Below are 25,195 nucleotides of genomic sequence, written 5' to 3'. Positions count from 1 at the left end.
TCTTAAGTCTCAACTTTCTTAACACCACAAATCTATTGCAATAAGCCAAGTAAATGCCACTGAAATATTTGTTATCTGACAAGTGTGTAAATATTTTTTAATATACTATTAGTATAAAAATAACTATCTTTTACATTAAATACATAAATAGTCATTTAAAAAAAAACAGATATAACATATAATTATACATTTGTATAAGACATTTTACACTATCAGTACATCAAAATTAAACTCTAAAACTAAATTAAACTATATGTATCTGTATCAAAATATATGATATAATAACTAATTGGCCAATTTTATGGTGCCTTTTGTTTGGTGCCTAACTTTTGCCTAAATTATCTTTCATAATAACTTTAAAATATTTAAAATGTTTTAACTTTTATATTTTTAAATTTAAAATTAATTATTTAACCTACTTTAACAATTACAATATTTTTTAGACACCATAGCAAACTCTTAACTAATTTTAGTAGCTATTTTGATATTCAAATAGCATTTTTAATTTTCAAAATATACCAAAATGTGACGATGACAAATTAAGGGGGAAAATAGGAGAAAGGGGGGAGGGGGATAAGATTAAAAAATATTCACAAGGGCTAAGGTCAATGACATTAGGCGTTTCCATTTTCCACCGTGCACATTGACTGAAGGGAGTGAAGGGCAGAGAGAGGAGTAAGTAGAGGAGTAGGAGAAATAATGAAATCTTCTCAATCCATGTGCTAGCAGAGGAGAAGGTAGAAGAAGGAAGAATAGAAGATGAAGAGAAAGAATGATAGCAGAGGAGTAAGAAGGAAATATGTAAGCTACAAAAAGTAGACTAAGATACTCCAAACACAACAAAATTTTGACATGGATTGAGAATACAAAAAGCCTATTTTAGAATGAATTACAAAACAGATACAACAGCTACTATGAAAAAATGCATGGTGCTGAACTTCCCTTTTCTCTTGAAAACTAGCCATTCCACAATCACAAATTCTAGGCCTACAACATGTTAGCAACCTAAAGAACAAAAAAGGGTAATAGAGATAAGAAAGACAAATGAGTAGAGAGGAAAAAATAAGTGTCAGAGCAGGTGTTATAAGTTAAATAGCAAGCAAAGGCACCATTACAACATAATGGAGAAGACCATCATCATCTGCATAAAACAATATCCTTCCCAAACTCAGAATGCTTAACAACTGTTACTTGGGTTGTCCTCAAGGCTTTAACAAATTCTCATCATATATTCTGCAGCTGTGAGAATGAGATGCGGATTACTGAACCAGAAAGTGAGCTTGCATGCTTGCATACAAGAGCATCGGTAGCCAGTTCCTCAGTCTCGAACTGAACCAGAGCCTGCTTTTTCCCATTCATCTCAAAGACTTTGCTGTTCACAATAGTTCCATGCTCCTCCAGGAGGTTCAGAATCTCGTCTTCGGTAACATCTTGCGGGAGTGTTGACAAATGGATAATCTTTGTCGGGGAGCAACAATAACGGTAGTTCTTAGCAGCATTACGGTTGAAACGGTTGAGGTTTGAATTGGCATACTCATGCGTGTCAGCACCTGGGGTTATGTTAGGATGTTTCGAGAAGTTGACTTCTAATCGCTTCCCAAACAACGTGGCTCCCTATATCTCGAAAGACAAAATGTCAGGGGACCAGGTTAAAAGTGCAGAAGGAATAGTAATAAGCAGGATATCAAATTTGCTGTCAAGAAATTTAATAATTGGATCTCAACAGAATCTTTGCATGTCAAACATCATGAACAAAAGTTACAACAAATTAACAAGTATAACACATACCCAAACATGCGGCACGTAAATTGTAACATCTTTTTTTATTGAAAGACACTTGGAACCGTAACAATAACAAACTCAATGATAGACACACATAAAGTAAAAGTTCCCTCTCCGGTGATGAATATAACAAGCAATAATAACTCCTCAATTTAGTAAAGATATAAGAAAGAATTGAGTACATACGAATAGGTTAAAGTAAATTTGTGTTTCTACACCTTAAATCGACTATACTTTTTACCCCTCTTTTTAATCGACTCCCTATTGCAAAGATCTAGCGAAGAAGAATATGAACAGCAAGGTACATAACAAACCTTCAGAAAGTGCACTGCCAATTCAGCTTGGAAACCATCCCCCATCTGGATAAGTGCATGATCTGGTTTATTCCGGAGAAGCTTAATCCTCACAATGTTCCCATAAATGGAGAACAAGTTGAACAGCTTATCCTCATCTATTCTCTGATACAGCAAACAAATTTCAAGTTAAGTGAAGGGGAGCAGGGGGGTGAGGGAGAAAAAGAATCTCTCCAAGAAGAAGCAAGAAAAAAGTGCTTACGTCAGGATTAAGATTTGAGACAAGAATTGTACATCGGTCATTTGTCCCGGTTACTCCAGGAGGCAAACCACCCCCGAAGGCAGCTGCAATGGCTGCAGCATTGGCCATCTATGATTCAAAACAAATTAACAAATAAGCGTATAACGAAAACAAGAACTGCTACAAGTGAATTAAACAGAAATATAAGAAATTGCATTAACGACTGTAGTCAGCATATTATCATCAGAGTGATATATTCGTATCATATTGTCATTTTCAAAATGGAAAAAAATCATGTGCAGTTCAAGAAAGGATAAAGCCTAACAAACAACAACCTCACCCAACAAAACACCCAATTTGGGAAACAAAAAATCAACATAAATACAGAAGAAAAGATCAACCATCAGACATCTCCCACTACATCCACTGTGCAAGAATAATTTAAATGGATACTTCAACTTGATGCAAAAAATACCCAACCTGAGGATATCCAACTGCAAAAAAAAAAAATTTAAAAAAGAGTGAAAATATTAGTAAATTATACAGAAAATAACACAATAACAAACATAGCAAACCAACCAAAGCAGCCTGAAAAATTTAGAAGCTGCCCCGGCTAAAGAACCAAGAACAGAATATATTACCTGTATCGCCATATCCAGGCTGTTTCACAGAAGATGAAGGATAAAAAAACATTAGAACGGATTTGATAAAGATGAAGAGGAGATTTTAATCATTCAAAAAAAAAAAACATACAAAAAAAACATACTTGTGACGGTCTGCCTTTCTGCTCTGTAGGAAGATTTGGGTTCGTAAAGTCCCTGTCAGAATAAAGTCCACAATAATCTGATAACATGACATTGATAAAAAGAGAACGAGACGTAAACAAAAACAGAAAGATGAGAACCAATGTAGTCACCTTGAACGGTCATTGTTGTAGTTCACTTGTAGTTCATCAAGGCTGCAATTAAGATAAATAAATTTTCATAAATAAGAACCAAAAAAATCAAGAGAGAGAGAGATAGAGGGAGAAGAGGGGAGGAAGCAGCCATTGCGGGGTGCTTAAAAATCACAAACCAAAATATAATGAAATTATTTTAGATAAATTTAACCTACTTTGAGAACTGAATGTCCAGCTGACAGCAACCATCATAAATATTGCGTCCCTAAATTTCATAAATAAAATTACCATTCAGAGACAATATCAGAATTAAAATGCCAGGTAAAGCCTCGAGCTGAAAGGAAATGTTAAAGAACCTGAAGTGTACTTCTTGCGACAACAGCATGCTGACGTGACTGATACTGGATAAGAGCCTGAAAACCTACACAGCATGCAAATACATGATGAAACATTACATACAATAAGTTATAAAAAAAATATACATGGATATATCAAATATAATCATATGTTCTTTTTCTGGTTCAAGGAAGGCCCTCCTAGCATGGGACCCAGGAAGGCCAAACTGGATCCCACGACCCCAAGGCAAGTAGTGAGTGGTTAAGGGGGTTGGAACAAGGGGATTGTGCAATTTCCGATTGAAGCCCCCACTAGCCACATGAGACCAGATGCCCTTTATCGCTTGAGCCAATGCTCCTGTGCAATATAATGATTATTTTTCACCCATATAAAAATGAAATCACAATGCTGATATCTAATTACAGGGCAAATACATATACATAATGTATAGAAACAGAAGCTACATTCCACTACACAATAAATTATCTAGCTTCTCAAGAAGCATATTTTAGAACAGTCAAAACAAGCGCTGATGTAACCATGTATCCAAGTCCAAGCACAGATAACTTATTCATAAGTCCCTATTTATCAAAATATATACTACCATATGTGTTGGTTACATGGATCAATCATCGATTGACACCACTGAACTGTTTCCAAAACAGAAATTTCAGTAATAACTTTTTTATTTACACAGAAAACGAAATATTTTGTTTATATATGTCAAAATCAATTCCAGCATGACCAAAATATATCCTCTATAACCCAGTTATAGTCCAAATTCATAGGGAAAGAAAGAAAGAAAGGAAAGAAAGAAAGGGAGAAATCTGAGAGAATCTGACCAGCTGACTTCTGAAATGTTACAATCTTTTCCACAGATCCATGGGGAGAAAATACTTGATATAGCACATCCACTGTTATAGGATACATCATGTGGTGAATTGTAACTAAGAGAATTCGATTTGGCTGCGCATCCAGAGAGTTCCCGACAGCAAAACAGCATAGAGAAAGAGAAGAGATAGAGAGAAAGGAGAATAAATAGAGAAGTACATGATAAAGAGAAAGAGAAAATACAGAACTTAATTTAACACGCTGAACCCGCTGTAATGGAACCACCTAAGATTATAACACAGATATGGCAGAAAGATCGCATATAAAAGAAAAAGTACTAGTTCCCCACAAAGGGCCAATTTATTAAAATGTATAGACAGCGAACAACATGAAACATAAACCCTTTTAACTCAAACATGAAAATTATAAAATGCCAACCTCATCTCCACGCCCTTGATTTTGATCCATTGATGTTAGTTCTTGATGTGAGGAAAACTGGACATAAACATTCCTCCCCCTAGAGTAAAACAAAAGAACCAGATTCTTTAGGAACTCATACAATCAATGGAAAAGAAAAGTGCATAACATACCATGATACCAAATTATCAAAACAAGTCTGTGCATACCTTATGCTTGGCTGAACATTTGCATAAAATTGTAAAGAATTAACGGCTGAAGCAACATCTTGCATTTGGACAAGAGCCTGAAATAAGTAGCAGATTAACAAAAAGAAAGATAAAATAAAGCACCCTTAAATTTCAGAAGGAAAACCAGAAGTCTCATTTTGAGGCATGAATTTAAAAAGGAAACCTGATTTTTTGCACGCAACATCACAAGCTTTGTTATGACTCCAAAAGGCTGAAAGAGCTGAAGCAAATCATTCTGCAACCAAAGCATAAAAACATCATAAACAATTAAACATTACACGTACCACGTGCCAAGTACAAACAACATAGTCATCCACCAAGAGGGAAAAAAAAAGCGTACTTCGGATATCTCATGCCCCACGTTTCGTACATGGATGACCTTGGAAGGTTCAGCCATTGTTTGCAAACCTATAAAACAAAGGAAAAGAAAAGAATTACAAATAAACTTCATCACTATTCTTTTACTATTTATGTATAGATAGCACTACAACACAATATTTATCTAGTTCTAAACTAATTTAAAAGCAAGCAATTAGAATAAAAGTTAGCATTTGGCACGCAGGAAAATTTCTCATTCTGAACTACACCCCCACAAAACAGCTGGTTTCAGAAAGAAAGAAAGAAAGAAAGAAAGAAAAGAAAAGAAGTATCTTCAATTCAAAAAGCTTTGCAAAACCGAATTGCTCGTTGATCAAGTTGCCAATGAATCATAATAATGTGCTAACTGATAAAAGTGCGGGGCTTTCGCATACCAGGGTGCAAATCGAACAAGAACAAAAAAAATCTAATTTGTAATCTAGTTAGTAGTGAATGAAACTCGCATACCCACACCAATTGAGACCTGAATCTAGGAGAGCATGTATAGCAGAAAAGTGCAGTGAATAAAATCGCGAAAAAAAAAAGAGGGAATCTCAAAAATCCAGCTCAGACACCCAAAAGTTGGCATGAATCGTGACGTATCAGCACACGAAGCACACAGCAAATTCCTTTCCTAAACCACAGAGAGAGAGAGGGAGAAGTTACCTGAGCGTGGAGAGAGAGAGAGAGAGAGAGAGAGAAGGAGGAAGAGGAAGAGAGAGAAAATAAGAGTTAAAAAGAGGTGTTAGTGTGGCACATGATAATTAATGTTGCCCTACCTTATGTTATGTTTCTATCTAGCCATTTTATTTTGTAAGATAAGATAATAATCAAATAATAAACTTAGTTGAATTATAAGGTTTTCCCAATTTGAAGATTTGGTCAGTTTTTGGTATCACACCGAGTGCACCCTCATGACTCCTCCACTTAATCTTTTATCCAATATACTTCCCTTTTCAGTTTGAGCCTTTCATGCTTTCGTAGCCAACAGTTTAGTCAACCAAAATATCCAATTTTAATTTCTTTTCATTTTATTATTTTAAGCTTTTCTTTCTTTTTTTCCTTGTTGATAATATTTTAAATTAAATGTTATATTATACATTTATACTCATACATTCTCAAATTAATGAGATTTTTAGTTATGTATAGTTATTAAGAAATAAAGAGCAAATTACTAAAATAAAATATTTGAGTTTTAAATTTACTTAAATACAACTTTTACATATTGGATATGAAAATTTATTTTTTTTACTAAACTATATAAATTGTGAGAGAGGTCCTACGAATTCTAAATGAACGTAAACCGCTACACTCCTATAGTGATTTACATTGAAATTCGAAATAGTCAGAAATCGCTGTAGAGATCTCGCGATTTTTGTGTAAGTATGAAATATGCATAAACCGTAATAGGAGTCCAACGGTTTATGCTTGTACCAAATTCGCCTATATATACCAACCAAGAGAGAGTGGTGTGATGGTAGAGAGTCATTTTCACACTTTCACAAATGGATGGCGAGGAGAATTTTTTGTTCTAATCCACTGCTCAAGTAAAAAAAAAAAAACAAACAAAAGGCACCATGTTAAGTTCACTGATAAAGAATCGGTGAGTGTTTTTATCCGTTCGACAAATACTTTGTCAGAGCTAAAGATGAGCATATTGCAAAAGGCGGGATTGTGTGGGGACAAGTGGGTGAAGAAGGTGTTCTACAAGATTCCGATTGCAGTTGTGTCAACTGGTGTGTAGTATAAAACATTTGTGATAGTGTCGGATGAAGACATGCAGGTTTTGTTTCATTGTCGGCGTAGTTTTTCGAAGGTGATAATACACTAGTTGTATGCCAAATTGGATGATGGTGTCGACAGTTCCGGGGCATCAGTGTCGAATCCCCAGTCAACAACGGTGGGGTGCTTTTACTTCGATGCATGTCGTTGCATCTAATTGTCTGTTGGCTGAACCACCATCTGTTCCAGCAGGGTTAGCTCAATCACTTGGTTTGATTCCTGGTCCTTCAAGTGATGGTGAGCCAGATCATGTTGAGAATGCGATACGAGAGAATGATTCAGACGATGAGCCAGATCGCATATTGGGGGACAGTGAGGAGGGTACTCCAAGGAACCCACCGGCACGTTAGGGGTCATCCAGTTCTGGTTCCCACCAACAACCGCCATATTTCTCGACGTTGAACTTGAAAGCAGTCGGCCAATAACCGGACATAGATCCCACCTTCAAAGGCCAAGAATTACACGAGAAAAATCCTTCTGAGAAATTTCAGATTGGTCAATCTTTTCAGACTAAGGAGGAAGCTGTGTTGAGTGTTAAGGATTATAGCATCCACCGTGGAGTTTAGTATTGGGTGATGGAATCAGATCATCTGAAGTATCATGGGAGATGCAAGGAGTTTGAGAACGGCTGCACGTGGATAATTCGTATCACACTTCGGCAGCGTAAGGATAATTGGGAGGTTGGAAGGTACAATGGAACTCACACTTGCTTGGCTACTTCGATTTCGAGTGACCACCAACAGCTCGATCACCACGTTATTTGTGCGAGGATCTTTTCGTTGGTTAGGGCAGATGCAATGGTTAGGATAAAGGTGTTGCAAGAAGCCACGGAGGCAACCTATGGATTCAGGCCTAGTTATAAGAAGGTGTGGATGGCAAAACAGAAGGCAGTTGCACAGATCTACAGGGATTGGGAAGAGTCATATGCCGAGTTGCCCCGTTGAATCTTTGGGGTGCAAGCCACAACGGAGGGAACTGTGTCATAATTGAAGACTTCTTCGGTACGTGTAGGTAATCAGGTTGATGAGTCTACGGAGTACTTTCATCGTCTTTTCTGGACATTCCCTCCATGCATTGAGGCATTTAGACATTGCAAGCCACTAGTAAGCATTGACGAGACTCATTTATATGGGAAGTGTGGTGGGACTTTGCTTCTGGCTATCGCGCAAGATGGAAACTCGAATATCTTGTATGTTGCCTTTGCACTTGTGGAAGGGGAGAATGCAGAGCCCTTGACTTTTTTCTTCTCCCACTTGCGTCAACATGTGACTCCACAAGAAGGCATTCTTGTGATATATGCGTATATGCATACGGTGTCCTCAGTAGCATCATCCGGCATCACCCTGAATCTCTCATGGAACCAGGTGAAGTAGACGGTAAACTGCTTTACCTTATTCGGCAGGGAAGCTCGCCAAATAGTTCCTAAAACCACTCCCAAGCGGGTTTGCCATCATCCATCAGCTTCTCAAAATCTATAAGGCACCCGGATACAGGTAAACCATCCACGGGCAGCCCCAACTGGTATGCAACATCCTGCAGTGTGATGGTGTACTCCCCGAATGACATATGAAAGGTGTGCGTCTCAGGACGCCACCTCTCAATGAATGCGCTGACTAGGGGCTCATCCAACCAGAACCACCTCGTGTTGAACCTCACCAGGTGGTACAAACCAATCCTCTCCAGATAGGGTATGATCCTGTCATGCAGAGGCATGTTCTATTGTCTCCGGATTACATCACTAACAAGTTTGATCCATAGATTATAACCAGAAACAGATACTAAACTTATAATTTTAAATTAAATTTAATAAAATTTAAATATAAGACTCAAATATTTAATTTAAAATAATCAAACCCTAAACTTATAATTTTAAAATTTAAATCTTAAATTTAAAACTCTAAACTACAAAATGTATAATTTTAAAGTTTAAGAACATAAAATACAACCGCTACATTCTATTTACAAAATTTAATCTTTAAACAAATTTTAAACTCTAAACAACTAAAATTATAATATTGGAATTTAAACGTACATATTTAAAACCTAAAATTTTAAGTCTTAGGTTTTAAATACAATACTTAATCAACAACCCTACAAGCCTTACTATTTGAATCCTATATCTCAAATAGAAGAGGATCATCATTCTACTTAAAGATTTCATCCTACCTTTAAATTTTACATCTTAACTTTGAAATTATAAACTGGCCAATCCTAAATTATGTCTTCTCACTACTGCACCCAAATACTACATTTTATGTTATATGAAATACACTAACTAAAAGAAAACAAACTTACCTTTTCGTTTATGCTGCTAGTAACGTGCGCAACACCGTTGAGCCGGTAAAGACTACGTTCGTTTGCCACAGTCTGGCCCCAGCAAAGTCAAAATGTCTTCCTTACCACACTTTCCTCTCTCCCTCTCTCTAGAAAACGTCTCTTTCTCTCTCTAAGATATGAAAGTGGCTCAAACTGAATAATCCGCGACCCCCTATCGTGTATTTATACTAAAGCATAAACTGTTGGACCCCTGTCGTGGTTTATGCATATTTCATACTTACACAAAAACCATGAGACCCTACCGCGGTTTATGGCCATTTCGAGTTTCAATGTAAACCGCTAGAGGAGGTGTAGCGGTTTACATTCATTTGGAATCCGTAGGACCCCTCTCGCAGTTTACATAATTTAGTGAAAAAGTGCATTTCCGTATCCAATATGCAAAAGTTGTATTTCGATAAATTTAAAGTCCAAAAATTTTATTTTAAAAATTTTTCCATAAATAAATATCATTAAACACCTAAAAAATTGAAAAAAAATCTTGTTAATTAGAACATATTTTTCCCACTTGAAAGTGTAGATGTTATCTTTTGAGAAACATACATTCATTCGCACAGCATTTACTTTGAGAATGAGAAAATTATTACAAAAATAAAGGGGAAGTTTTGGATAGATTTGTTTTCCTGTAAAATTGATAATTTAGAATTGTTAAATGATGATTTAGTCAAAGGTAAATACCAAATCAGTACTTGAAAGATTCTGATACTGACAAAATAGTACCTGATTTTTGTTATTGACAAAATAGTTCCTAAATGATTTTAAAACATGACAAACATGTTCCTGAACTCATCAAAGCACATCTTCAATCAGAATATTACTGATTTGGCCATCGTATTTTGCTGAGATGGCAACCTTGTTAATGTATAATACCTAGGTAAAATTTTTAATTAATTAATTCAATTCACCTTAAAAAATCTCTCTAACCTTAATCTCCCCCTCCCTTTTCCCCAACGCACTCTCTCGCTTTCATTCTGAAACAGTGCCTCAACCTCTACCACTGTCGTATGCTCCACCACCTCCACCAGCCATCACTTCTATAGCCACCTCCATGTGCTCTTCCAACAGTACCATACCCTACACTATCCTCATCGCCATTTCTGCCACCTCCTTCATAACCAGTGCCATGTTCTCTACAAGCACCACCATATCTTCCACCAGAACCACCTCCATAACCAATGTCATGCTTTCCACCAGCACCACCATTATAGCCTTCTCCTGGTCCTCCTCCTTTACCACCTCAATAATAACTATATACGCAATAAAATATATTTAATGTTATTGTGTCTTTGGACGTCGAATGAGAGAAGGGAAGATATGGTAAGAAAATAGGGGTAAAACACACACACACATACACAGAATTTTCTTTTTTCAGGTTGTATTTCGATTTAATTAATTTCGGCGAATTGAAGGATACACTTGTCAAATTTTAATTTCTTTCAAGTACCATTTTGTCGATAACGTCTTTCAGGTACCATTTTGTCAGCGCCAGAATCTTTCGGGTACCGATTTGGTATTTACCTCTTTAGTCAAATTATCTAATGATTCACAAATATCAAATTCTCATGAAGGCAACTGCATGTGAGTTTTCACCAAAAATAAATTAACACAATGAATAAAAGATACGTTTATATTTTATAGGGTAAAGTACTAAATTGGTCCTTTATATTTGGGCCTAATCTTGTTTTGGTCCCTAAAATTTAAAGTGTCCTATTTATATCCAAAAAATTTTTATTTAGTTTCAATATAGTTTTGCCGTTAAGTTAATAATTAACGAAACTCAGTTTTAGATATAAAAAACTTATATAACCAAACTTTTCGGTTGTCAAGGGGAGTTTCCTGCGGTAGAGGTGACAATGGCCTTGTTCTCGTTGCCACCAGCGAACTTTTTTCCCGAAAAGCGAGTTCTCGACAATGTTCTCCATGTGCTTTGAACCAAGGCCAGTGGCTCGTGGTGATGCATCTATTGCCGATCCTGTGCCTCTCGAGTTTGTACTTCTTCTTCAAGAAAAGACATTATGTTTTGGTGGAACGGTGAGGTTAATTATTTAATATTGACTTTGCAGTGGAACTACATTGAAGCTAATGAAACTTTTTTTTTAATTCAAATAGGACACTTTAAATTTTAGGGATCAAAATAGGATTAGACTCAAATATAAGGGGACCAATTTAGTACTTTACCTATTTTATAAACGAACAAATCTAATAATGTGGAATATATATAGGCAAAAAAATTAAATAATATAAAAATATTAATAATTTTTATTTTGGATAAAATTTGGATGGTCGTTGTTGTTGGGCTATCGTGAGAAGTTCTAGACCACCAAAAAAGAATGAAGTAAGAGAACATAACATGGGAAGACCCATATCCAACTCAAGTTTAAGGTAATAAGATAATGTGTCTCTCATTTTATAAACTTCTTACTCTTCCTTGTTTACTTTAATGTAGGACTAATTCATTGCACTCCTCACACTTGCTACTTAACAATTGTTACATAACAATGTGTTTGGTTATTGTCTTCAAAAAATAGAGACATAGACACAAAGACACAAAGATACATGAACACAGATATACACAAAATTTTTAACACGTTTGGTGATAATAGTCATAATACACAAGACACGTCTACCTAATTCAAAAGTCAAATTTATCCCCAAATCAGAATAATATCAACACCACCACTATCATCACCAATTTCTACCACCACTATCATCACTCCTGATCTTTCAATCTTATTTCAAATAAATAAAATTAAAAATTCTAATTTAAATATCGCTTAAACAATTCAAATTAAAAAACAAAGAAAATTAAAAGAAAGGTAGAAACAGATCTAAAATTAGGGAGGGTGAGGGTTTGTTGACGCATCGGAAAGAAATAAATGATGGGAAAAGATGCCAGTTATGGCAAAGGGTGATATGGAGGCAAACTACAGTGTTGGATGATCTTCTTCGTGTCCGCGGTTACTGCAACGTTCGGCAGAGAGATGGTGATGTCAAAGAGAAGAGAATGAGAAAGAGAGATCCCAAGAGAGAGAGATGCCTATCTTGGAGAGGATAAACACAAAGTGCTTTGGAAGCGTAACTACTTGATGGATCTGGAATGGTGGAGGATGATGATGAAATATATTTGGAGAGGAGGAGTTGAGATGCAGTAACAATGGAGGTTAGAGGAGGGAGAAAGAAGAGAAAAAAGAATGTTAATGTGAGTTGGATAATTTTGGAATTTTGATCTGTGTCTCAAGTCAAATATCCGTGTCTCTTCATTTTGGCCAGACACAAAATACATATTTTCTGTAGGTAGTTATGTGTAACCGTGTCTCTTTTGAATTTGTGTCTTACAAAACAAACAGTGCACATATGTTGTTGTGTGTGTATCTCTCATATACATAGACACCATCCAAACGCAGTGTAACATCTTAGGGTAAACTACCAAAATGCATCCAAATTATTTTGTCAACAAAAATGCTCCCAAATTTTATTATCAACAAAAATGTCTTCAAAGTGTTTAAAAAGATGACAAAAATGTTTATTTATGTAAATTGAGACGTTCTACATTATCAAAAAAGAATGATGTATTAAATAGAACTTTTTATACAATAAATGAAACTCTACATTAACAAGTTACGTCACGCTTTTCCATTAATAGAACAAGCTTTGATCACAATTGGTCACTTTTTACACGTTTTAAAATGATTTAAGACTAATTTAAGTATGATACTACATACATTCCTTTTAGATTTGTGTCAACATCTTGGAATTTATATTTTGTATATTGGAAAAATTTAATTCACATGAAACTTTTTGTTGGACAGGATTCAAATTTAACTTCCAATCTAGAGCATCTCAAATATTTGGCTAATTGTAGATCATTGTTAAAATAACTAAAGTGTCTTTTGGAATCGAAAGGCGATTATACATAAACAAAACTAATATTAGTAAGTAGCCAACAGGCATATCAACATGTAAAATTTTGACAAATCAGAAAGATACAACATGAAGTTTTTTTAACCTTATAAAGCCTGAATAAAAAATTTCCCTTTTAAATAGTGGTTAAGGTTGAAAAACCAGCCTTCAATGCTCTTCAAACATTTCGACTTTAAACAAAATCTACCATGAAATATCGACCTAGATAGAACAATCCAAGCTACTAAAAATATAATCAAACTATTAAAATTGCAAGTACAAACCATAAAATAACCAAAATTTGGAGTACCGTCTCTGCTTTGAAACAATGGTTTGGCCAAAATGAGGAACTCACCTAGCAAAGGATCCACGAATTACAAATACGAAAATAAAACACTACAAAGTTTATGAAAGATAGTAAGGCAAAATATAAATCTAACTTGAAGCATTTCCATCCATTCAGCATAATTATGCCTTGAGGCGTCCAAAGAACTTTTGCTTCTCTTGTGTTGTCTGGAAGCGACCATGTCCAAACTTTGAGGAGGTGTCGATGAACTTGAGCTTGATCTCCTCCAGGGCAACACGGGAAGTCTGCTTGAGGAGGGATTGGCGCAATGTAAGAACCCTTTTCTTTGGACCAACTGTGCAACCCTTGACCATGAGATAATCATCCTTAACAATACCGTAGTGCGGGAAGCCACCCATGGGGGTAATGTCCTTATCAGTTCTGCCACAGAAACAAGTCAATTGGTTATGGTTTCAACTTTAATAATTTTATGTATACCACAAAAGATTAAGAAGACAGATAAGTCACTCACCTGTCAAACTCGGTATCACCAGTGTGAGACTCGGTTCCAGCTTTGCCAAGCTTGTAAATCTTCTTGTTCAACTCAGTTCTGTGGTGGTATCCGTTCTGACCAGCCCTGGCAACAGTGAAGGATACCCTAGCAGGATGCCAAGCACCAATACAAGCCACCTTCCTCAAACCCCTGTGAGTCTTGCGGGGAAGACGAGTCACACCCCAACGGGTCACAACACCTTCATAACCCTTACCTTTTGTGACACCAATGATGTCAATCATCTCATCCTTCTGGAACACAGCATCAATAGGAACCTGTTTCTCAAAGAAACCATAGGCAAAGTCCACCTTCTGGGAAATAGTGCCACCGTTGACTTGGATCTCCATGATATGGGCCTTCTTCTGCTTCAAACCCTTCATTTTTCTGATCTGGAAAATAAAAAAGTAGCGTGTTAATAATATATCTAAGATCAAATCAGTTAAAAACCATGATTATGGATTTGGACATCAATAAACAAAATACTATTTCAAATACAAGGAATATCATGTAACAAAGTATTTGCCAAACGATAATTATAAGCATTCAGTACAGATGATATATTGCAGAATTCAAAACCATTAGTTAAGCATTTAACCAAAATGTGTTTTATCCTACTATCTTCAATGCATTCTATTCCTAATAACAAAAAAAGGGACCATAAAGATAATAGAAACAATGAGAGTCAGAAATCTCGTGTGGAAAGTGCTGCTCATTGCACCAAATTCCTTGGTACTGCATTAGCACAGGAGTTCATCATTCTCATTCCAAAAAGGAAACAAATGGCAGTTGATAATATATACACTTGTGAAAGTATGTGTATTCATACATCTTACTAAATAAAGACACTTAATAAAGAAAATTATAAATTACTTTGAGATGGGTCATCAAGTACCTGAGTGTGAGCCAAAACACGGACAACAGTTGCATACTTCTTGATCTTCTCAAGCTGTGATTCAATGCTCTTCTTTCCATCTTCAGATTCATACTGCTTTGAGTACTTGGTGAATGCCTTCTTCTTGGACTTGCACCAGTTCTTGTAAAACCTACGCTTGATCTCCTCACTCAAATGCTGAGCCCATACAGTGTTCAAGGTCCTCAGACCCCTTGGAGTTTTCACATAACCCACAACTCCAACGATAACCATTGGAGGGGTCTCGATAATTGTAACGGGCTCACAAGTCTCCTTCTTGTGAAGCTCTGATGTTAAAGTAAACAAGTCAAAAAATATTTGAAAAAAAGGAAATCATAATGATAAATAGCAACCACATAAATGAAGGTTTTATACAGTTGATTAGATTGCAGGGAAACAATAATAGCAAAGTTCAATCATAAATTCATAATTTAACAAAAACAAGTGAGAAACACCAAAATAATTAAAAAATAGACATGCTTAATGGTTTGGCAACTGCAGAATTTTTTTACGATACAAGGTAGGACAGAAAACACTATTTTCCAAACAATAGATATCTCAAGAAACAGTCTTCTCAATAATTTGAGAAATTATAATATAACCAGAAACCCTGATTTTTATACAAGCAAAAATACTCATTTAATCTTTCAGCAGCTATAAACCTGGTGAACCATTTCACCAATAACAATTAAGAAAATGGACCATGCCTTGCTATGTAGCATGAAACACGAGTAAATAAGTGACTCACTGGATCCTGGTTTCTCGACCTCTCGAACAATGTGGGTCATACCAGCCTTGTAACCCAAGAAAGCAGTAAGCTTGGGTGATTTTGATGGATCATCCTTGGGGAATGCCTTCACTGCATGAATCAAATTACAATGTAACGAGTCAGAATTGTTATATCCCTATTCTTAATAAGTACTATTCAAAAGTAAAAAAAAAAAAAAGTGAAAACCCTTAACACCAGCAAATGTAGAATACAACCCATCTTCTCAAACGAATTGACAAACTATCATAACAATACATCATCCAAATATTCTTATTGAAAAAAATGGCCATAACAATGACAAGTAATATATATAAATGAGTTCAAGAAAAACATATCCAGGGTAACAGATCGTGGAATTTCATATTCAGAATATCATTATACAACAATTTGAGAAACAAAAAAATACCTTTTCCTCTGTGACGAGCAGCACGCTTCCTCGGGAGAAATCCCAGAGAACCGTGTCTTGGGTGCTCGAACTTCCTGTGAGACATCCTTCACCTCCTTCAAGATCAACAACACAAACACATGTCAAAATGAAGGTAATTTAGCTGGGAAATGAGAACCAAAAAAAATTGAAAAACCTCAACTATTTCAATGAAACAATCATGAAACAAGTCATTCACATGGTTATCTACTACTGCCAGAGAGAAGGAACAATAATGCGGAATGGAGGTGAGAAGAGGAAGAGAGAGAAGAGAGAACCTGCAGCGGCGAGAGTGGTGTGCCAAGCTGAAAAGCAATGAGGGCTAAAACCCTAGCGCCTTTGCGTCGTTATATAACGTCAACTTCTTTAACTATCATTTTTAAGCTTAATTTTTATGGGCCGGATCCACACTTCATTTCAGTTTTGGGCCTCACATGAATTATTTTACACGATTATATTTACAATGCAAAAAAAAAAAGATTCCGGTTAAAAATTTAAAATCCATTATTTACCAATTTAGGAAGAAGTAAGAACTATGAGTTGCAGTATCACATTTGAGACATAATATTCATTAACACTTATCCGATAAGCATGTCTGTCCACGTCTTAATAAAACATAAAAAAAAAATTTCGGACTTGCTTGTACATATTTAAATACCATTATGTGTCTGCGTGTCCAGTCTTATTCTTAATATATATTTTTGAAATAAATTTAAAAATAATATATATTATTATTTATTAAAACAAAAAATATTTTAATACTTTATATAATTAAAATAAGACATTAAAAATAATTAAAAAATTAATTTATATTTTAATATTAATAAAATATCAAAATTCATTATGATTTATCTCAAAAATATTTTATATTTTATATATATATGAGTGTCTCCGTGTCTTATAAGATTTTAAAATTCGTGTGTCGGCATATCCAGTGTCGTATCATGTCCATGTGTCAGTGTCCATGCATCATAGGTACTAACATACCGGGTTGAAACGAATATTTTATAAGGACTAAAAAATTTTGGAGAGTTCGAATCCTGCCTTGTGCATGCAGCATCCCATTAGCTAGGAGACCCTTAAATGGAGCTCAGATTTGCGACGAATTAGTCTTTGGCCTGTCAAGTTGGGGGATATCCTGGGAAAAAATTTTGGAAAAGTATAGTAGACAATGAAAATACTAAACAATGTGAACAATAGATATGTCGGATGTTGTTGAGTCTACAGCGAAATTTTGACTTCTAACAGATACAAAGTAATATGAAATTGAATATTACTCACAATAAAGCACTCGCTGTATATTTTGTAAAGAGGAAAAATAATATGAAAGATTTCTTCTAACTCTATAAGATGATGTGAATAAGGATATTCTTATTGTCTTCAATTACAATTCTAGAGACGTATATATAGTATCTCTATACTATAATTTCAACGAATAAGAATAAAATTCTCCAACAAAAAATTTCATACTAAATATTTTTGAGTTTTCTCCTATTGAAACTCATTTATTTTACTTTCTAAAATTACTCTTATCCTTCCTTTATTCTCACAATTATCCACCTCGATCACAATTTGAAATTTACTCAAATTTTGGACGATCAAAATATGGTATTCATATCTTCATACCTAACATGGAACAACATTGAGCAATTCCAAACAGTGTTGGAACTTGCTTCCTGACACTACTTTAGTAAGCATGTCTGTGGGATTTTCATTTGTGTGTACTTTTACAAGAGAAATGTTGCCTTTCTCTATAACACCGCGCACGAAGTGATATCTTATATCAATATGCTTGGTACGAGCATGATGAACCTGATTTTTAGCCAAATGAATTGCACTTTGACTATCACAACTCAGATTCACGTAATCTTGCTGAAATCCCAAATCATCTAGAAGATCTCTTAGCCACAATTCTTCTTTCACCCCTTCTGCTACTGTCGTGTACTTAGCCTCTGTAGTAGATAGTATCACTGTAACTTGTAACATCGATCGCCAACTAACTGGAGCTACTTGTATTTTATATACATAATCGGTCGTAGAACGTCTTCTATCTAGATCACCAGCATAATCATAATCAACAAAGTCGCTGACTTGACATGATTTTCCACTAAAGCATAAAATCTATGTCAATGGTACCCTTCAAGTACTTTAATATCCACTTGATTGCTTCCCAGTGTGCTTTACCTGGATTTGCCATGAACTTGCTAACAATACTAACTGCCTGTGAAATATCTAGGCATGTACACACCATAGCATACATTAGGCTACCGACTACACTAGCATACGATACATTTTTCATGTAAGTCTTATGTTCTGCTGTTGTGGGAGATTGTTTACCAGAGAGCTTCAAATGTGGAGCCAACAGTGTTACTAATGGCTTAGTATTTTTCATTTTGAACCTTTCAATAACGCGCTCAATGTACCATCTTTGACTCAAGAACAATTTTTGGCTTGATCTCTCTCTTTTAATTTTCATGCCTAATATTTTTCGTGCAACACCCAAATCTTTTGTTTCGAATTCTTTACCAAGTTGAACCTTTAACCTATCTATCTCCACCTTGCTCTTAGAAGCAATAAGCATGTCATCCACAAACAATAGAAGATAGATATAATCACTTCTAGAAAGCTTATAAATGTATATACAACAAACATAATTACTTCTGAAAAAACCTTGTTTTAACATAAAGGAGTCAAATCGCTTATACCACTGTCGAGGAGATTATTTCAATCCATATAGCGATTTCTTTAAGCGACATACCTGATTTTCTTTACCCTCAACCTTGAAACCCTCAAATTGATACATGTAAATTTCTTCCTCTAAGTCACCATGCAAAAAAGCTGTCTTTACATCTAGCTATTCCAACTCAAGATCACTCTGAGCAACAAGACTCAAAAGCACCCTTATGGAAGTGTGCTTCACCACAGGAGAAAAATATCTTGTTGTAATCAACACCTTCTTTTTGTGCAAATCTCTTTGCTAATAACCTAGTTTTGAATCTTGTACTATCTGACTTAGTACGAGCTTCTTTTCTTTTATACACCAATTTACAAACCAATTGCAGTCTTTTCCACGGATAACGGGACCACCTCCCATGTCTTGTTCTTATGGAGAGATTGCATCTCTTCTTCCATGGCGACCAACCAACTTTCTCTATCTTTGTATTTGATAGCAAGTTTGAAGGTGACTGGCTCATCATCCTCCATTGAGAGTGCATAATCTACCAAGTTTATCTGTCCATAATGTCTCAGAGGCTTGTCTGACTCAAACTTCTGAACGAATTTATAATTTCTCTTTAACCTAGTGGATGCCAAAGAATCTTGCTACTGCTGTTGTAATGCATGTGCATTTTCTTGTTGAATCTCCTTATGATCATGTTCATCCTATGCATCATCTCGAGTAGCATTAGAATGCTCCACCTGAACATTATTATAATCTATTTGTTGGTATTTTATACTCTATCTTCACCATTTGAGTATTTGAAATTTTTTCAACATCACCATCATCTAGCATCGTATCTTTAGACAAAGCTACTATAGATCGTTCATCAAAGATAACAACCATGCTAATTACAAACTTAAAATCATTTACACTCCAAAGATCATACCCTTGAAATCCTCTTGGATACCCCAAAAAGATTGCCTTTTTAACTCTATCATCAAGCTTATTATCTTTGACATGATAATAGGTTATGCATCCAAAAACTTTGAGTTTCTCGTAATCTACATGTTTTCCTAACCACACCTTATAAGGTGTGTCTCCATCTAGAGAAGAATGTGGGGATCAGTTCACTATGTAGCAAGCTGTAGCAACTGACTCCGTCCCCCACTCCCTGCCTAACCCAGAATTAGAGTGCATATACCGTGCATTCTCAAGTGGTGTACAATTCAGTTGTTCAGTGACTCCATTATGTTGTGGTGTTTCTATAACTGTCTAGTGTCTTACAATGCCTTCTCGATCACAGAACTCCTTGAAAAGTCCCATCCGTGTACTCTGTGCTATTATCTGATCATAGAGTTTTCAGCTTCCTTTCTGTTTGGTTTTCAACCATTGCTCTCCATCGCTTAAAAGTGTCGAATACCTCATTCTTATGCTTGAGGAAGTAAACCCAAACATACCTGAAATAATCATTAACAAAAGTAACAAAATACCTAGAACCACCATTGGAAGTAACTTTAGATGGGTCCCAAACATCAGTATGCACGTAGTATAACAACCCTCTGCTTTTGTGCTTGCTTGTATAAAACTTCACCTTGTGTGCCTTTCCATACACGCAATGCTCACAAAATTTCATTTGTGGTTTCTTCATATTTTTCAGCAAACCTTATCTACAATGCAATGATAGACCTTTCTCTGACATATGTCCAAGCCGCATGTGCCATATTCTTGTGCAATTTGTTTGATCTCTACTTTCACCAATTTCAACTGCTAACTCACATGTGACTATTGTCCCCAAAAGAGAATAAAGATTACCATGACGAACTCCCTTCATCACTACCAAAGAACCACGAACAATTTTTAGTACCTATTTTTTGCAACTATTTTGAAACTATTTTTCTCCAACAAACCTATGGAGATAAGATTTTTTAGCAAGTCTGGAATATGTCTCACATCTTTTAAGGTTCTTACTATTCCATCATGCATCTTGATTTTTATAGTATCCAATCCCGCAGTTTTACAAGCATGATCAGTGTCCATTAAAACGGTGCCACCATTTATGCTTTAATATGTAGTAAACCACTTCTTTTTTGGGCATATATGGTGAGATGCTCCTAAATCAAGAATCCACTTATCGAAAATTTCATAAGATTGTTCTGTCATAGAATAACAATCCTCCTCATCATTTGAGACGTAGCTTGCTTCTTGCTTTTCTTTTGGGTTGTCATTGTTCTATTTCTTGAAAGTTGTCTTCTTATTTGGATAATTTACTTTGAAATGTCCAGACTCCCCACATTTAAAGTATGTTCTCTATGCGTGAGGTCTAGATTTTGGCCTAGACTTTTCACGCTTATTATCTTTTCCTCCTTCATTAGTCATTCCTCTAGCCGCGAACAATCCTTGTGCTTGATCATTATACTCTCTTCTATTTGGAGATGACATTACACTTGTAGCAACCTTACGTAGATCATCCGCTAAAAGTGATGCTCTCGTCTCATTCATGGTCAGAGTGTCACCCACCAGCATTAATGTCTGCACCAAATTTTCATAGGACTTCGATAATGAAAGTAACAATATGAGTGCTTGATCCTCATCATCAACTTTCACATCTATATCCTTTAAGTTTGACTATCAAACTTATTGATATATTCTCAGATTGTGGTACCTTCTTCCATCTTGCATGTATACAATTTAGATTTTAAGTAGATCCTGTTAGTTAGAGTCTTTGTCATGAAGTTACTCTCTAACTTTGCCCAAACTTCTGCCGCAGTTGCTTCTTCATTTACCAAAAAACAACATCCTTCTCAAGGCATAAGATTATTGCAGCCCGCGCCTCAAGATCTAATTCTTCCCAATCCTCATCTTTCATTTCCTCTGACTTTTTCTCTTTTCCTACCAGTGCCTTGTTTAATTTTTATGATATAAGCAGATTTTTCATCTGCATCATCCAATAAGAAAAATCATTTTTCCCATTAAACTTCTCGATTTCATATTTGCATACTTTAACATTACCAATAGTAGAAGCCATTATATTCAAAATTGAATTTTACCACGCAAATAATGAATACTACAACGTTGGCTCTGATACCAATTGTTGAGTCTACAATAAAATTTTGACTTCTAATAGATATAAAGTAATATGAAATTGAACACTACTCACAATAATGCACTCGCTATATATTTTGTAAAGAGAAAAAATAATATGAAAGATTTCTTCTAACTAACTCTATAAGATGATGTGAATAAGGATATTGTTATTGTTATTGTTTTCAATTACAATTCTAGATACGTATATATAGTATCTCTATACTATAACTTCAACGAATAAGAATAAAATTCTCCGATAAAAAACTCCTTACTAAACATTTTGAGTTCTCTCCTATTAAAACTCATTTATTTTACTTTCTAAAATTACTCTTATCCTTCCTTTTCTTACACATGTTCAATTTAATAGATACGCTGATGGTTGATTATGTTGATTCTTAATTGGATTGTTATTTGTTTTGATTTGGTTTACTCATACACAGTTAACAATGGCTGAATGATCACTAGGTGTACAGATGATTATCTTAATATTAGAGTTTAGGAAGTAATTTGGGGGTGGAGTGCTTTTTTATTTTATTCGGTCAATTCTAAAGCCCATTGTTCACAAAAATCGTTGTTCACCTAGCAAAACCCAAAAAATTTATGCCTAAAAGGACCCTAAAAATAATTTATGTTAAAAATTAATTTTTTTTAATCGTTAATTTTTACCCTAAGTTTATATGGAGTCTTTTTACCCTTAATTAACATATATTTATTTGTAAAAAAATTAAAATATTTCTGATTTTGATAGGCAAAATATTCTTTTTCCAATGAACAAACTTTTTGTTTAAAAAAATATATATATGATGAAGGCAGTTATTTTTTTCTTTCATGGTTGGTCCTCATCAACCAAACCACGTAGCAGGAAATTCTTTTCGCATTTAGTGTAACTTCAGCTTCCAGAAAAAAAAAATTATAAAATATAAAATATAAAAAAATAACTGCTAGTTAGTGTAAGTCATGATTTTTGTGCAGTTGCTTTATTGCACTAGTTAGTGTGTTGTTTGGTTGAAACTTGAAAATAGAGAGCAGACATGGATCTTCATGCTATGAAGCGGAAGCAACTGCAATCTTTGTGCAAGAAACATGGCATCCCTGCAAATCTAAAGAACCTAGAAATGGCACATAGACTCTCTTCCATTCTCAAGGTCAATTTACATGCATGCTATATGTTAGGATGATCAAAATCATTGTTGTTCTCTCTAAACATAAATTTCATATTAGTGTGTAGTGTAACATCAGAAGATCTAAATCTATATTGTTGTTTGAGATATATGAATTAATAATATAATAGCAATTTTAATGCATTGACAGTGTAAAATATTTTCGTATTGAATTTAGACACAGGAAAAAGAAGACTTTGGGGCACGCCCGAACATGTCAGATGTGGAGACTAATAAGCTGAATTCAAGCCATCATCATGATAATGATCATCACAAAGTGACTACTTCAGGTATTGTAATTATAATCTTCCAATAGAACAATGTGATTAACACACTTAATTAGATATATAGCAATGAGTTTATAATCTTTCAAATCTTGGTTGCTACACAATGCTACCAATCAAGCAGATGCAAGTGAAGTGAATGTTATATCTTCACTTAAAAGAAGTGCAAGCACAGATTCAGGACAAACAATTGGTTATTCTCCCAAGCACCACAAAAATTCAGAGATTAAAGGGTTGGAGTCTCAAAGGAATTCAACGATCCTAGATTCACCAAGAGATGAGGATGCTGGAGCTTGTGACATGAACAATGTTGACCTTGCAAAGGTTGCTTCAGTGGAATATGCTAAGGATTTAGTTGAGGAAGAAGTTGCCAAGTTGGATGACAATAGTAGAGTTCTTCATAATTGTGACAATGTTAATGAAACTAGAAAGGGTGGAGATGAAGCTGAAAAACAGTATAACAGAAATATGCCTCAAGAATCAACCAGTAAGTAGTAATAATCTAATATTGATGAACAAATGGTTTCTTGATGCAAAATCAACATTTTTGTTACTCCAGCTTTTACATCAGGTACTAGTTTTCAGTTTTCATCAAATGGTTTCATCATATATTATAAGACCAATTCTCTAGTTTCTTGGACTTTTAGACCAAAATTGTCGAAATTTGTGTTGTATATTAATATTTTGGGCTAACATCTGCACATGCAGATACTTGCGAGGCGATGTTGCCATCATCACAAGAACCATGTCAAGATGCAGATCCAGTGGATTCCATTGGTTTCTTCACCAAACCCCATGAAGCTTCTATAGTGATTGAAAAATTGGAGAATTTTGATAACACCCATGAGGTTTTGCCTGTACCACTTTATGACAGTGTCAAAAATAATGTGAATCTTGTACTACAAGTTTCCTCGCAGGACAATTATGTGAAAGGAGAACTTCATCACAAGCAGGATGAAAATATTTTTGTTGATCATGGTGATGTCTTGATTCTTTAGTGTACTTGTTTGATAATAACTCAGTTACAAATCTTGATTCATAGACATTATGGAGATGCAGATATAGATCAAGGGAAGATGGAATTAGAATTACAACCAAAGGATTTCAGAGAAGTTCAAAGTGAATCTTTGGCTTTCCTTCCAAGACCCTTGAATCTACAACAATACAAAGGATTTCAGACTAAAACTAGTTTGACCTTTGAATCTTGTGATGTGAAAGAAAACATGCAAAGGATGAAGAAGGAGCAAGATGGAATTTTCATATCAAAAGGCACAAGTCCTAAGAAGCAGAGTTTACATGAAATTCATCAGGAATGAATTATGTGATTTCAGTGGTAATCTAACATGTGTTTAAGTTGAGAACTGAGTATTTAGTGTTTTATTTTCTTATGTTCTTGGAAATTTGGGTAATGTTTATGTTGAGAGAAACACTTATGAGTATCTTTTTTAATATGCTTTCAGACCTTTTCTTGCATTTATGTTGAGGAATGCTTTTATCAAATATAAACTTTATATGGAATATTGTTTGATCATAATCTAGTCACATAAGGATTATTACTTTAAGTAATTATTGGATATTGTATAGTCACATACTCACATATAACAGAGAAGTATATGGTAACATCAAATTATGCTAAGATAAAAATGACATCAAATTAATAATGCA

The 25,195-nt window shown here is 35.0% G+C and overlaps 3 protein-coding genes across 4 annotated transcripts; 1 reads left to right on the top strand and 2 right to left on the bottom strand.

The window, feature by feature from the left end:
* Positions 1-1,032: 1,032 nt before the first annotated feature.
* On the bottom strand, positions 1,033-6,279 carry LOC130948757 (polypyrimidine tract-binding protein homolog 3-like). Of its 2 annotated transcripts, none has more exons than XM_057877619.1 (15): positions 6,052-6,279; positions 5,369-5,436; positions 5,192-5,263; positions 5,008-5,084; positions 4,820-4,898; positions 4,393-4,516; positions 3,571-3,635; positions 3,430-3,479; positions 3,233-3,274; positions 3,083-3,134; positions 2,958-2,976; positions 2,797-2,810; positions 2,338-2,445; positions 2,097-2,240; positions 1,033-1,614 (listed from the first exon to the last, which is right to left on the bottom strand). In XM_057877619.1, the coding sequence occupies exons 2-15, from the start codon at positions 5,423-5,425 to the stop codon at positions 1,225-1,227; spliced, it is 1,293 nt and encodes a 430-aa protein (XP_057733602.1). In that variant the 5' UTR covers positions 5,426-5,436; positions 6,052-6,279; the 3' UTR covers positions 1,033-1,224. The 2 variants fall into 2 exon arrangements, with proteins under 2 accessions (XP_057733602.1, XP_057733603.1); XM_057877620.1 differs by lacking the exon at positions 6,052-6,279 and adding an exon at positions 5,854-5,872.
* A 1,463-nt stretch (positions 6,280-7,742) lies between these two features.
* On the top strand, positions 7,743-8,540 carry LOC130950355 (uncharacterized). The gene is made up of 2 exons (XM_057878858.1): positions 7,743-8,106; positions 8,179-8,540. Exons 1-2 carry the CDS (start codon positions 7,743-7,745, stop codon positions 8,538-8,540), a joined length of 726 nt encoding a protein of 241 aa, XP_057734841.1.
* A 5,103-nt stretch (positions 8,541-13,643) lies between these two features.
* Positions 13,644-16,686, bottom strand: LOC130947523 (60S ribosomal protein L3-1-like). Its single transcript, XM_057876220.1, has 6 exons — positions 16,622-16,686; positions 16,326-16,420; positions 15,899-16,009; positions 15,133-15,437; positions 14,220-14,629; positions 13,644-14,128 (listed from the first exon to the last, which is right to left on the bottom strand). The coding sequence occupies exons 2-6, from the start codon at positions 16,408-16,410 to the stop codon at positions 13,870-13,872; spliced, it is 1,170 nt and encodes a 389-aa protein (XP_057732203.1). The 5' UTR covers positions 16,411-16,420; positions 16,622-16,686; the 3' UTR covers positions 13,644-13,869.
* Between the last annotated feature and the right edge of the window lie 8,509 nt (positions 16,687-25,195).

The sequence above is a fragment of the Arachis stenosperma genome, chromosome 9, assembly GCF_014773155.1.
Source record: "Arachis stenosperma cultivar V10309 chromosome 9, arast.V10309.gnm1.PFL2, whole genome shotgun sequence".
In the NCBI taxonomy this organism is placed as follows: domain Eukaryota; kingdom Viridiplantae; phylum Streptophyta; class Magnoliopsida; order Fabales; family Fabaceae; genus Arachis; species Arachis stenosperma.
Note: the sequence above shows the minus strand (reverse complement) of the source record. Positions and strands in the feature narration are given on the sequence as shown.